Source organism: Scyliorhinus torazame, chromosome 7 (genome assembly GCF_047496885.1).
Source record: "Scyliorhinus torazame isolate Kashiwa2021f chromosome 7, sScyTor2.1, whole genome shotgun sequence".
NCBI lineage: Eukaryota > Metazoa > Chordata > Chondrichthyes > Carcharhiniformes > Scyliorhinidae > Scyliorhinus > Scyliorhinus torazame.
Genome location: NC_092713.1, coordinates 47,659,810 through 47,674,911, shown reverse-complemented (window position 1 = coordinate 47,674,911; position 15,102 = coordinate 47,659,810). Strand labels below are relative to the sequence as shown.

Genomic DNA, 15,102 nt, shown 5'->3' with positions numbered 1-15,102 from the left:
TTGGTTACAGCTCCAGGATCCTAGGTTCGATTCCTGGCTTGGGTCACTGTCTGTGCGGAGTCTGCACGTTCTCCCCAGGTGTACGTGGGTTTCCTCCGGGTGCTCCGGTTTCCTCCCACAGTCCAAAGATGTGCAGGTTAGGTGGATTGGCCATGCTAAATTGCCCTTAGTGTCCATAATTGCCCTCAGTGTTGGGTGCAGTTACTGGGTTATGGGGATAGGATGGAGGTGTGGTCTTGGGTAGGGTGCTCTTTCCAAGAGCCGGTGCAGACTCGATGGGCCGAATGGCCTCCTTCTGCACTGTAAATTCTATGTAATACTCTCGTAACCTGTTTGTAGCCATATGATCTCGCCACCCTGTCAGTAGTGTATCTTCCATAATCTGCTTTATTGCTAAATGACCCATTTTTGTCATAAGAGCCATAGGAATTGAATGTTTCCCCAGAAACGTCTTAAAAGGCTTCTATCATCTGATTGAATAAGGTATCATTATCTGCAAACTTAACTCCTGTCAAAACTAAGAGCCTATCCATATTGGTCACTCTAGCACAGTCCAGTAACTTAAATGCCAACATGGGCTGTGGAAATTCCAGGCGGTGTTTGTGCAGCCTTCTGTATAATCTGCTAAATTCAATTATATAGACCTCATTGGAGATATCCTCGGTTTTCCGGAATCTATCAAATTCTGACCAGGCTTCATACGCACTTAACAAGTCATCCTTTTGATAAATCGTATCCATAAAACGTAATAGAATCTCCAGACTTTCTTCAGAGTCTAACTCTTCCAAATTCCAGTTCAGAAAACACTTTGCTTCGGATGTTACTCTCATAAGGTAGAGAAAGAGCCAATGCCATACCTTGTTTCCTCTTTCCCAAGGCAGTTACCTTAGTCCACATAACAACTGGACTTCTCCATTGGTCGTACGATCCCCTTTCAGAAAATAATGGCTGACAGTCATATCCGGACATCTTTATTCTAGGTTCAGCGATATATATATTTTTTTTTTCCTTCGCACTCACTCCTTGGTTGATGCAGAATTTTCTTTTACTTCCTTCTGGAAAAGTTGTATCTTTCAACCCTTTACATTTGCACAGGAATTTTCCTCTGCTACCACTGTCAGCTTCCGGCTGCTGTTAAGCAAAGATTCTAGAGTTCTGCTCCTTTTCACAAACATCTTTATTTTCCTTGAACACAGCTCTGCACAAAATTCATCACCACATCACATGCTCCCAAAGACCACCTGCAGCCTCTTTACATATCAGTGTCAATTATTGGACACTTAACATCAATGAGACATCTAATTGGAATGACTCTTAACCCATTCCTTAACAATCCACACTAGTCTGAATTTCATCAGAGCAAACTTTTCAAAACTGTGGCAAACAATAGGACAGTTAAGAAAATAATACGCAGCTTGAAATTCCTAATTGTATTGTTAAAGTAATGTTGCTTCGAGGGTTGTCAATTAATTTGTGATCAATGGATCAATTTTGAGATTAATTTGAATGTGCTTTAATCGTGGTACTTACCACAGATGTACATAGATAGGAATAAGTTTCTGTCTACCAACACCCACAGTTTTAGCTTGATGAACTGCAGCTGCTTCTTCTGCGCCAACATTGTGAAACAAACAATCTTTCGGTTATGGTTCCCAAATCATCTTCGTGACAATGAACAAAAAGGTGAAACAGTAGTGACTGGCATTTAGACAATGCCCTGAACACAAAATGTTGTAAGTGGCTTCACAGGGGCATAATCTGGCAAAATCTGACTCAGGCCCAAAAACATACTGAAAAGATAGCCAAAAGTATGGTCAGAGTATCTAAGAAGGAGACAAAAGTTTTTCTTTATTCCATCATGGGACGTTGGTATCACTGGAAAGGCCACCATTTATTGCCTATTCGCAATTGCCCTTAAACCAAGTGGCATGCTAGGCAACTGCAGAGGTCAATTAGGTGTCAACCATTATGAGGTGGCACGGTAGCACAGTGGTTAGATCTGTTGCTTCACAGCGCCAGGGACCCGGGTTCGTTTCCCGGCTTGGGCCACTGTCTGTGTGGAGTTTGCACGTTCTCCCCATGTTTGCGTGGGTTTCCTCCGGGTGCTCTGGTTTCCTCCTACAAGTCCCAAAAGACGTGCTTGTTAGGTGAAATGGGCATTCTGAATTCCCCCTCAGAGTGCCCGAACAGGCGCCGGAATGTGATGACTAGGGGGCTTTTCACAGTAACTTCATTGCAGTGTTAATGTAAGCCTATTTGTGACACTAATAAAGATTATTATTATTATCACTCCACCAACATCTCCCCATAAAGGTTGTGAATTCCAGACCTTTGGGTGGCATGGTGGCAAGTGGTTAGCACTGCTGCCTCACAGTGCCAGGGACCCAGGTTCAATTCCTGCCTTGGGCGACTGGGTAAGTGTTTGCATATTCTCCCCATGTCTGCGTGGGTTTCCACCGGATGCTTCAGCTTCCTCCCAAGGTTCAAAGAAATGCATAATTGTCCCTTAATATCCAATGATGTGCAGTTGGCTTAGGTTGAGTACTCTTTCGTAGGGTCAGTGCAGACCCATGGGCCAAATGGCCTCCTTCTGCGCTGTAGGCATTCTATGGTTCTAAGAATGTTCAGAGAAACTGCTTGTTGTAAAACGTTGGAATGTAGATCCATGCAAGACATTGTTTGCAGAACCTGAATTTCTTTGTCCTCACAGATTTAAATCAACTAGTTTTTAAAAAAAATATTCTTGTAGATTTGTAATGTATCTAATATCAAGCAGCAGGATCTCTATTTTCCCAGTTTGTGAGCTTCAGTGTGTCGAGCTATGGTGGTGCCACAATTTAGCAGGGTCTGGTTTTTAGTTTTCACTATTAAACTGCAGTTGTTTTTAGTCAATTCTTCCTTTAATTAGCATAGCAATGATGTATGAATTTAATGAGGTTCTGCTTTGATTTTTAAAAATGAGCAACTGGAGGATAACCCCTGAAAACTGGCACAGGGATCAATCATAATGCAAAATTAACACGCACGTACTTGATTCTAATGCAGGCAACACACCAACTTTTGCTGTCTGCTCATTTCATGCGAAACGCACTGTTAACTGGCTGGATATATTAGCAGGGGACCAATATTATGATTGGCTAGCACCATTAAAATTAGCCTATGGCTCTTAAAGGGAAGGTATACTGTGGCTGGATGAGGTACTGAGAATCATAGTTGAAGAATATCTAGCCTGCAAAAAGGTAGAAGGGGCACAGCAGGGTAGATTGAAAATTCCACTGCAAAAGGTGAATAGAACCTACACCCACATGTGCACACTAGGTCCTGCAGGCACATGGACAAAGGGCAGTGAAAGCAAATGGTCTTGGAGTTTAGCACCAGAAATTACAATTTGAAAATCTGGATGCTGTGTTGTGGTCAGGTCAGTGAATGCACGTTAAAATGGCACATCAACTGCACCAATCAAAAACTGCTCAAGCCACCACATCTTCATTTCACATCTACCAACAATTTATTTTCAATCACAATTTATACTCTTGTACTTCACTTCACCCTCATACACTCAAGACTGCTGCATCCTCACATTCACATTTTGCACACAGTGCCAGGTGTTCAACAACAATAGCCCCAGCAACTAACCATACTATACGATACACCTTCCTCCCTGGAAAGACAAGATGGCATGCAACCAGGGCTAGTAGGAGTTAACCAAATGGGATTAGGCACTTCTTAATTTCTTAATCCTCAATGAGGAAACAGTGTTGGCAATTATGGGATGATTATTGCTGAAGCCATACCCAGCGTAGGGGCTGAAATAACCAAAGATGATAGTATCTCCATACCTAATTCTCTTTCCCTCTCCCTTATCCCTTAACAATATATTATTATTATCCTTTGGTTTAAAAGCTGCAGGTGGTGCAAGATTACACCTCTTACTTACCCCTGTCCCCACCCTTCTCTTTTTCCTTTCAGATACCCAAGTGGTGCAACCTGATCAGGCAGTGGGGGGAGCAGCAAGAAGAGAGCGAGAACGAAGATATGGCACTATCACTCAATTTCAAACATGTAGCCACCAGCTCTGCTGCTGACAATGCACATATATCAGAAAAATCTGAATGTGGTGAGACACCAAGCACAAGTATAATGCAGGCAGGCAGCAAGTAAAGATAGTGAAGGTACCAGCTTACTGGAGGGTGAGATCGCAAACAGACTCCGTAGTTAGTTTAGAGAAGCAGGAGCTGTTCTCCAGGCAGCAAAGTAGATTATGGGGAAATCTGATCATGACAGGTGTAGATAAAATAAGAAAAGCTGTTTCCAATAGCTGATGGGGAAAGAACTAGGGGGACACAGATTTAAGGCAAATGATGTTTGGGGGAGGGTGGGGCAGTGGAATGTGAAAATGAACCCTTTTATGCAGTGACTGGCAATGACCTGAAGCTCATTGACTGCTAGCATGGTGCAATCACATACTATAAAATCATAATACATGGGAGCAGAATTAGGCCATTCAGCCATCGAGTCTGCGCCACCATTCAATTATGGCAATATGCTTCTCATCCTCATTCTCCTGCATTCCCCCTTAACCCTTGAACCTCTTGTTAATCAAGAACCTATCCATCTCTGTCTCAAAGACAATCAATGACTTGGACTCAACAGCCTTCTGCGTCAATGGGTTTCACAGATTCACCACCCTCTAGTTGAAGAAATTCCTCCTCATCTCCGTTTTAAAGGATCATCGCTTCAGTCTGAAACTGTGCCCTTGGTTTCTACTAGTGGAAACATCCACCCCACGTTCACTTTATCTAGTCCTCTCAGTATTCTGTAAATTTCAATAAGATCTCTCCTCTCATCCTCCTAAACTCCATCGAGTACAGACCCAGGGTCCTCAACCGCTCTTTCATTTTTGTGAACCTCCTCCGGACCCTCACCAGGGCCAGCACATCTTCCTTAAATACAGGGCCCAAAACTGTTCACAATACTCCAAATGGGGTCTGACCAAAGCCTTATACAGCTTCAACAGCACATCCCTGCTGTTGTGTTCTAGCCCTCGACATGAGTGCTAACATTGCATTTGCCTTCCTAACTGCCAATTGAACCTGTATGTTAACCTGAAGAGAATCCTGAACTAGGAATCCTAATTCCCTTTGTGTTTCTGATTTCTGAAGCCTTTTCCCATTGAGAAAATATTCTATGCTTCCATTATTCCTACCTCACACTTTTCCACATTGTATTCCATCTGCCACTTCTTTGCCCACTCTCTTAGCATGTCTAAGTCCTTCAGCAGCCCCCCTGCAACCGCAATACTATCTGTCTTTCGACATATCTTTGTATCATCTGCAAACATAGCAACAATGCCCTCAGTTCCTTCTTCCAGATCATTAATGTACATCGCGAATAGCTGTGGTCCCAACACTGACCCCTGCGGAATACCACTAATCACCAGCTGCCATCCTGAAAAAGACCCCTTAATCCCCATTCTCTGCCTTCTGCCAGTCTGCCAATCATCTATCCATGCCAGTGCCTTGCCCCTAACACCATGGGCTCTTAATATTTTTAGCAACCTCCTATACGGTACCTTGTTAAAAGCCTTTTGGAAATCCAAATAGATTACATCCACTGGTTCTCCTTTGTCTATCATCCTCATTACCTCCTCAAAGAATTTTAACAGATTTGTCAGGCATAACCTCCCCTTGACGAATCCGAGCTGACTCAGTCATATTTTACCATACACTTCAAGTACTCCACAATCTCATTCTTAATAATAGACTCTGAAATCTTACCGACAATTGAAGTCAGGCTAACCGGCCTATAATTTCCTGTGTTCTGCCTCTCTCCCTTCTTAAATAGGGGTGTACACTAGCCATTTCTAATCCTCTGGGACCCTTTCTGCCTCCAGGGATTCCTGAAAGATCACCACCAATGCCTCCACAATCTCCTCAGCTATGTCCTTCAGAATCTTAAAAAAATTGACTAGGTACGCAAGGAAAATACATTTATGGTGCTATTGGGAGAGAGCAAATTGCTATACAGAAAGACGACACAAGGTTCCTGCTATGCGGTTATGGCTCTAAAGCCTTCATCATCCGGTAGCCACTCTTTGGTTTGATGTGGTGACTGACATGTAACTTGAACAGCAGACTATTAGGAGAAAAAGATCATTTACAGTAATTTATAATTGTTTTGTGGGTGTTATGGATAAGGTATAGCTTTCAATTTAAGCTTAATTTATATTTCTTCAGTTTTAGTTTCATTTTTAAAATTTGTTTAGATGCCTGCACTCAAGAGGTTTTATGATCCTAATGCAAACAAAGGGTATAAAAAACTGTGTTGTTGCCTTGTAAAAAAGGCCACATGGGAGCACGAGTGTAAAATGTCTTGGATCTACTAGTTTGTGCCGAAGCCTTGAATACAGCAAAATGTTGTTCTGCACATGCCACACTCTTTCACCCTCAAACACCAAGCACTTGTGAAATCAAAGAAACAGCTATAAGAATGGCCATCAACTAATTTGTAAATAGTTCAAGATCCTGCAAACTAGTGCTTGTGGCATTGGTGGGGGAAGGTCTTTCCTGATATAAAGCATATGTTTAGATATGTGAAGTCAATATGTTCAGATATGTGAAGTCAAGAGAGAGTGTCGGCTGAAGTGATGAGGTCTAAAATAGCACCGGTATCAAATTGGTGTTGCACACTGACTGAACATCATGGATCTTCACGAAAAGGGAAGAATTATAATCCGAAACTAGGGTCCCAAATTGAAACAAAGGAAGCTACGAAGGTATGAGGCATGAGATGGCTCAGATAGATTGGGGGACTTTATTAAAAGGCATGATGGTGGTTAGGCAATGGCTAATGTTTAAGGAAAGAATGTATGCATTGCAACAGTTGTACATTCCTTTCTCTGGCACAAAAACACAACAAGCGGCCCAACCGCTGATATTATGGATATAAATTATGGATAGTATTAGACCCAAAGAGGAGTCCTATAAGATTGCTAAAAAAAAAAGTAGAAAGCCTAAGGATTGGGACAAGTTCAGTATTCAGCGAAGGAGAACAAAGAGATTGATTAAGAGGAGAAAAATCGGAGTATAAGAGTAAACTTGCAAATTTGGACAAAAGTTAATATTTTGTGGTGTCCCGACCGGGGGGGGGCAGGCGGCAAACACTTGGGGGTGCAGGTGGCAAGCAATTGGGGAGGGGCTCCATAGGTATAATATTACGAGTTTGGTGGGGAGAGTGAAAGCGGATTAGACAAGGCTGTCTCTGTCGCTGACAGGTCGGGTACAGGCAATTAAGATGAATGTGGTGCCGCAGTATTTGTAAATTTTTCATTGCCTGCCCATCTTTTTGCCAATGGAGTTTTTAAAGGAAGTAGAAAAGATGATTATCTTGTTTATTGGGGCGGGGGGAAGGTGGCTAGGATTAGGAAGGTACTGTTGCAGAGAGGACGGCAGTCAGGAGGGTTGGGTCTCCCGAATTTACTGTATTATTACTGGGCGGCAAATGCTGAGAAGGTGAGAAGCTGGGTGGGTGGGGGGGGGGTGCGAGGGGGGGAACGACGACTCCCAGTGGTGTAGAATGGAGGAGAATCTGTGCAGGGGGTCGGGGTTGAGGGCGTTGGCAACAGCGCCGCTCCCGATAGCCCCGGGGAAATATTCAGGGAGTCTGGTGGTGTTTCTAGGGGGCGGTTTGTGAGGCTGGAGGGGCTGAGGGAGAAATATGGGTTTGGGCAGGGGGAGATCTTTAGCTATATGCAAGTCCGAGATTTCGCTGGGAAGAAGGTACAGAGCTTTCCGGTGGTGCCGGCCCATACACTATTGGAAGAGGTACTGATGACAGGGGCAATGGAGAAGGGGGTGGCGTCGGTGATTTATGGGGTGATTCTGGGGGAACATATGGCTTCGCTGGAGGGGTTTAAGGCAAAGTGGTAGGAAGAGTTGGGGGAGCATGGAGGAGGGGTTGTGGTGTGAGGTGCTCCGGAGGGTGAATGCCTCAACTTCGTCCGCAAGTTTGGGGCTGATACAGTTGAAGGTGGTGTAGGGGGCACCTCACAAGGACGAGGGTGAGCCGATTCTTTGAGGGGGTGGAGGATATTTGTGAACACTGTGGGGTGGGGGGGGGCCCGCAAATCACATTCATATGTCATATGTTTTGGTCCTGTCTAAAGCCGGGTCGGAGAATGGCCGTTGGCCGCCGTGAATCCCTCCCCCGCCGAAGTCTCCGCTCCCGGAGATTGGGCGGGGGCGGGAATCGGGCCGCGCCGGTTGGCGGGACCCCCCGCTGGATTCTCCGGCCCGAATGGGCCGAAGTCCCGCCCAGGAATTGCCTGTCCCGCCGACGTAAATCAAACCTGGTATTTACCGGCGGGACCAGGCGGCGTGGGCGGGCTCCGGGGTCCTGGGGGGGGGGGCGCGGGGCGATCAGACCCCGGGGGGTGCCCCCACGGTGGCCTGGCCCGCGATCGGGGCCCACCGATCCGCGGGCGGGCCTGTGCCGTGGGGGCACTCTTTCCCTTCCGCCTCCGCTACGGCCTCCACCATGGCGGAGGCGGAAGAGACTCTCCCCACTGCGCATGCGCGGGAAACTGACAGCGGCCGCTGATGCTCCCGCGCATGCGCCGGGAAACTGACAGCGACCGCTGACGCTCCCGCGCATGCACCGCATTTCCGCGCCAGCTGGCGGGGAAACAAACGCCATTTCCGCCAGCTGGCGGGGGGGAAATCCCTCCGGCGTCGGCCTAGCCCCTCAATGTTGGGGCTAGGCCGCCAAAGATGCGGAGCCTTCCGCACCTTTGGGCCGGCGCGATGCCCGTCTGATTGGCGCCGGCTTTGGTGCCAGTCGGCGGACATCCCGCCGTTGGGGGAGAATTTCGCCCCATATTCGGGGTGCGATCAGCCGCGGTTGGAAGTGGGTGCGGAGACAGATGTCTCACCTCGCTGATCACCCGAAGGCGGGTCCTGTTGGGGTGGAGGTCAGCTTCTCCGCCCTGTGCCTCGGCGTGGCGAGGGGACCTGCTGAAGTTCGTAACGCTCGAGAAAGTGAAATTCGAGTGGAGGAGAAGGATGGAAAGGTTCTACAATTCATGGGTGGATTGTGGATTCCTGATTCCTTTTCTTTTGTGTTTTGTATTTAAAAAGTTGCTCCTAGTGGGTTGAAGGGATTGTTGGCCAGGGAATTGCCATTGTATTTGTTATTGTTGATTATATATTGGTGGGTGTAAATTTGATGAAAATGTGAAAAAGGAGAATAAAAATATATTTTTTAAAAAAGAATAAACTTGCAAGTAACATAAAAGCGGCATACAAAAGCTTCTATAAGCATCTAAAAAGAAAAAGATTAGTGAAGGCAAATGTAGATCCCTTGCAGTCCGAAACAGAATTACAAGGAATTGGCAGAGAAATTGAACAGCTACTTTAGTTCTGTCTTCAAGGAGGAAGAAACAAATAACTTCCCAGGAATCAAAGGTCTACTGAGAAGGAGGAATTATTATATATATATAGTACTGGGGAAATTCATGGGAATGAAAGCCAATAAAAACCCACAGCCTAATCTATATATTAGAATACTAAAGGAGATGGCAATGGAAATAGTGGATGCATTGCTTGTCATCTTCCAAAATTCTGTAGTACCAGCAGATTGGAGGGTGGCGAGTGTAACACCGCAATTTAACAGTCCCAACAGATTGGAGGGTGGCAAGTGTAACACCGCAATTTAACATACCTTAAAGAAATTGTTCAATTTAAATAAATTAAAGAGAACTTCACTTACATTCTGGAATCTAACTTCAGCAGAAATCCAAGTCTATCGTATTCTGGAAAAGAATCGAAAAAACACATAATTCAATAAATACATTTCCCTGACGGTTAGATATGTGAACAACTTGATATTATTATTACTTTGTTTTGAATCCTATTTTCAGTTGTTCACAAGATTTTCAAACATCTCTGTAAACTTCAAAGAATTATTTTCCAGCATACCTTCAGGGTTGGAATACAATTAGCTTCTAATGTGCTCCAATCCACAAACCTTGATCTAATTGGTATATCAATGCAATCGAAGGCAGTTTCAGGAGCCGAACACCAGTCAATATTTAGGTTTCATACAAAAAGTTTGTAACACCTTTGTTAGTGAAAATTAACTCATCAAATTAAATTTAAGTAAACCCATCTCATTTGCACAGAAAGTGACAGTATGGAATTCCCCAAGTACAGTACAACGAGATACAGCATGTGCTGAGAGGATTAAACATTTGGGCTTGGTATCAATATAAAACCAGTGTCTCCAATATTGTGTGAAGGATAAATAAACCAATAGTACAAGTGCTATCCAATATTTATATTTAAAAACAGAAGATATGACCAGGGGTGGGGGGACAATACGCCAATGAAAGAGAGTTCAAGGAAAAAAGTGAATGTCATGTTCAAAATGCAAACTCTCAGCTTTTCCAAACCAGAAATTCAGTTATTGTGGTTCACAAGCCCGGCTCTCTGTGCTGCACATTCTCCCTGTGTGTGCGTGGGTTTCCTCCGGGTGCTCTGGTTTCCTCCCACAGTCCAAAGACGTGCAGGTTAGGTGGATTGGCCAAGATAAATTGCCCTTAGTGTCTAAAAAGGATAGGTGGGGTTACTGGGTTCCGGGGATAGGGTGGAGGCATGGGCTTAAGTGGGGTGCTCTTTCCAAGGGCCGGTGCAGACTCGATGGCCGAATGGCTTCTTTCTGCACTGTAAATTCAATGAAATCTCTCCACCAAATAAGTGAATGAGCATGACGCTGTCATCAAGAAAGGTTGCAGTGTAATCCTCTTGATACAAACATAGGGGGCAAAATTCAAAGACCTTGTTGCGTCTAGCACGAATCCGGGCGCAATGGGTAAGTCGGGCATGAGCCCAAAATCGGGCTCTGCGCTGGTCCGATCGCACGTTACCCAACCCGCTCCGCCTAGCGCGATCCAGATCTGAATATTTAAATGAGCCATACGGATGCACCCGATGCCTGGGAGTCAATGGCCATGCCTGGAAGACCTTATCAGGGTGCCATTTAGTACTGGTGTACAACTAGTTGTAATGGCACCTGGGAGGGGGGGGTACCCAGGCTAAAGTAGACCACCGTTGGTTGGGGTCAGGACAAGGTGGTACCTTGGCACTCCTCCTAGCACCTGGGCACCTTGGCAGTGCCATCCGGGCACCTTAGCAGTGCCATCGGAGCACCTTAGCAGTGCCATCCGGGCACCTTGGCAGTGCCACCCTGGCATCACCACTGTGCTTGGGTAGCAATGCCAGGGATGTCAGGTAGGAGGGGCGATGAGGGGTGTTCCAGGGGGCCTCCCCAAGGTTGTGGGGGTGGTCAAAACAGGGTGGAGGTGGGCAGGGGGGGGGAAATAGTAAGAGATAGAGGCATCTGGTCAAAATGGTGCCCTGATCTGCGAGCTTCAGCTCACCAGCAAGAAATCCCTCTAAGTGCGGCCTCAGCCGTTAGAATTCCCCTGAGGCAAAAAAAAAGGAAAGTGCTGTTGAATAGTGGGGTGTTTCTCAGCAGTAAACGTGCCATTCAGCTGTCTTTAATATGAGTTCGCTGAATCGTGCCCATTATCTTTATCAGCACACCATCGATCATTCACAGCACCAGAATCCAAATCAAGTACATGCTCAGTGAACAGAGTCCTCCTTATAAAAGTTTGAAATGAATGGATTTACACGATTCTCACTATTCTTTAATAAATATAGATCAACAGCATAAAACTCCTCATAATTTATCAATTATTGGTACTAAACAAGCAGTCTCACAGTGCAGAAGAATGGCTCACAATGGAGTGACATTAGGTCATTAGATCCTTCCTGTGGCTAGCACATACACAATGGCCGAATGGCCTCCTGTTCTGTAACCGTTCTATAATTGTTTTGTACAGAAGAGCAGGCTTGATGGGCTGTAAATCTCCTCCTGCTCCTATTTATCTTCTTTTATGAACAAATGTTTAAATTTGTGTGGAGTTTGCACATTCTCCTCGTGTCCATGTGGGTCTCACACCCACAACCCACAAGATATGAAAGGTAGGTGGACTGGCCACGCTAAATTGCTCCTGAAATGTTTTTTAAAAAACAAATATTTCAGATCATCAGCTTGCCAGAGTAACAGTTAGTTGATATCAGCAGCAGCACCTCTATTGATCTACTGGATTAACACTTATTTCATTCATTGTAACTCACTGTAAATGATAACTACTGGAATCCCTTGGGGTATCTATTATTTTGAGTCCAACTATTTTACTGCTTTTTCAAGAATATTTCAGGAACTTGCTGTGTCACATCAGACAATTTTATTTTACTCCCATAAAGTTTATGAGACACAGCCTCAATTTAGCGCTGTAGCAGCTTGCTAATTGAAGCACTTTGCTTGGCTAATTTTTTACACTTACCTTAAAAGGGAATGAGAACTGTTTTTAGATTGACTACTTATCTTCTTTCTGAATTCAGTTTAAAATTACTTCTTTCTTGCTGAAAAGAGACATGCTGTCAAAACTTTCTATCCTACACTTATCAGAACAGATGCAAGAATGTCAGATTTCAAAGGGAGCAACAATTTATGCTGATTGGCACCCTTTTCTCATGCAGTATAAATTGTTGCCCCCTTTGAAATCTGGCATTCTTGCATCTGTCCTGATTAGTGCAAGACAAGAAGTTTGGCAGTATATCTCTTTTTCAGCAATACTCAAGTTCTGTTCTGCCAAGTGACTATAATTACTTCTCTGTTATCAGTTACCGGTTTGTGTTTTCTTGTACACATTTGTGACTCCATAATGTTTCCAATATTATCTGCTGTCTGCTGTTGAATTTTTTCTTCAAAATTAAATAATACTGGGTTTTTCCCAAGGGATGTTTTGTAATATAGTTAATATAAAATGTTGTTACTGGCATTATCACAGATTACAATTAGTCTGTACAATGAGCAAAACACAAAGAGTAATATTTGGATATGAGATTGAAATTAGTAGAAAAAGAAATCAGTTTATGGATCGCTTTTGTCAAACTACCCTACACTGGTCATGAGACCACACACAAACAAAAAAGCAACTCAGTCAGTTAACCCCACACTTTTAACTCTAGCAATTCTAGTGCGAAGTGAATTAGGTCAAAGGTGTTTATACTGAGAGCTGTCACCACCTGTATCGAGGCTCTCATTCCTATTGCGAACAGAGCATATCTTGGCATATTCCTGTCAATCTCTTTGAAAGTGGTCATTCACATCACTGACGGTGGTGACAGTATTCACTCCACATCTGACCGTATTTTATGTATAAAATCATTGTCTGATTAGAGTATGGGGACAGAAGAAATGCTTACCCTCTGCAAACTGTAATACATCAGAAGGAAACAGAAGACAACTACAATCCACACATTCTGATATGTGCACTGTGCTCAGAAACAGTTTTTGAACTGTACAAATTGCTTATATTTCTGGGATAAATTGTAGAATTGATAGCTGTCGACAATTTCAGAATGTAAATGCAAAATTGAATATATTTGAAAAATTACAGTTGTATAATGTATACATGAAGAACATCATAGCTGTATTTATTATGAAACATTATATACATTCATTTCTGGGACCAAAAGGTTTTCAAAGTTTTGAGATGTGGATCAAAAAATCTTCTCCTCAAATCCTGTAGTGCATATGCCATCATCACTGGCATCAAGTGTAATTAAATTCCATGGACAAGTTAAGAAGGGGACACCAAAAGCAGCTTCCAAATGGGCATTTGAAAAAACGCAGTCTGGCATTGTGCATGGATTCATAGAATGCTCTCAGTACGGAAGGTCATTCAGCCCATCATGTTTGTACCAGCTCTCTGCAAGAGCAGTGTTAACTAGCCCCATTCCCGGGGCCTTTCTTCATAGCCCTTCAAATCTTTCCTCTTCAGGTTTATTTTTATTCAATCATAGGACTGGGCGTCGCTGGTTGAGCCAGAATTTATTGCCCACCCCAAATTGCCCTTGAGTTGAGTGGCTTGGTGGGCAGAGGGCAGAAAACAGTCAATCACATTGCTTTGGTCTGTAGTCGCATGTAGGCCAGATGAGGTAAGGACAGAACATTTTTTTCCTGAAAGGACATCAGCGAACCACATGGGTTTTTACGACAAATGACAATGGTTTGGTGGTCATCATTGAACTTTTAATTCCAGATATTTTTACTGAATTCAAATTTCATCATTTGTCGTGGTAGGATTCAAACCCAGGTCCCCAAAGAATTACCCTGGGTCTTTGAATTACTGACCCAGTGACAATACCACTGTACTATTACCTTTCCTTATTAAGTTCTCTTTTGACAGCCATCCTTTCAAACAATTAACTCCAGATCTTAACCACTCACCGCATAAAAATGATCTTCCTCATGAATCCTTTGGTTCTTTTGGCAATCACTTTAAATTCGTCCCCTCGGTTTCTCTATCCTTCTGTCAATGGGAACGGTTTCTCTTTATCTACTTAGCCTGGACTCCTCATATGATTTTGAACACCTCTATCAAATCTCCCAAACTTATTCTCGAAGGAGAACTACCCAGCCACCCAATCCATCCACATAACTGAAGTGCCTCACCCTAGGAACCATTTCCATAAATCTTTTCTGCACCCTCTCGAATGCCTACACATTCCTCTTAAAGTGCAATGTTCAATATTTCAGTCAAGGTGAAACAGGTTCACCATAACATTACAAAAGCTAAAAGCAAACTACTGCGGATGCTGGAATCTGAGATCTCAGCAAGTCTGGCAGCATCTTTAGGGAGAGAAAAGAGCTAATGTTTCGAGTCCGATGACTGTTTGTCAAAGCCTTTTGACAAAGAGTCATCGGACTCGAAACGTTAGCTCTTTTCTCTCCCGACAGATGCTGCCAGACTTGCTGAGATTTTCCAGCATTTTCTCTTTCGTTATAAAAGCTAAAGTTAAGTTATAAAATTAAAGATCTTGTATGCCTTTTTAACCAGTTTCATCGTATACCATTAGAACTCTCTGCTCCTGCCCCCACTATAGAGTTAGATCTCTTAGTTTAGTTGCTCTCCTTGTTCTTCCTTCTAAAATATACCACTTCACACTTCTCTACGTTTAATTGCATCCG

The 15,102-nt window shown here is 43.9% G+C and overlaps 1 protein-coding gene across 8 annotated transcripts in view; it reads right to left on the bottom strand.

Moving 5' to 3' along the window:
- st3gal3a (ST3 beta-galactoside alpha-2,3-sialyltransferase 3a) overlaps positions 1 to 15,102 on the bottom strand; it is a 1,052,507-nt gene that overhangs the window by 504,726 nt on the left and 532,679 nt on the right. For all 8 annotated transcript variants that reach the window (XR_011948150.1, XM_072510649.1, XM_072510647.1 and 5 more), the window contains one exon: positions 9,766 to 9,808. Coding sequence is in view for 7 of the 8 variants with exons in the window: in XM_072510649.1 (XP_072366750.1) it covers positions 9,766 to 9,808 (43 nt within the window). In the remaining variant the exon portion in view is untranslated. The remainder of the gene's footprint in view (positions 1 to 9,765; positions 9,809 to 15,102) is intronic.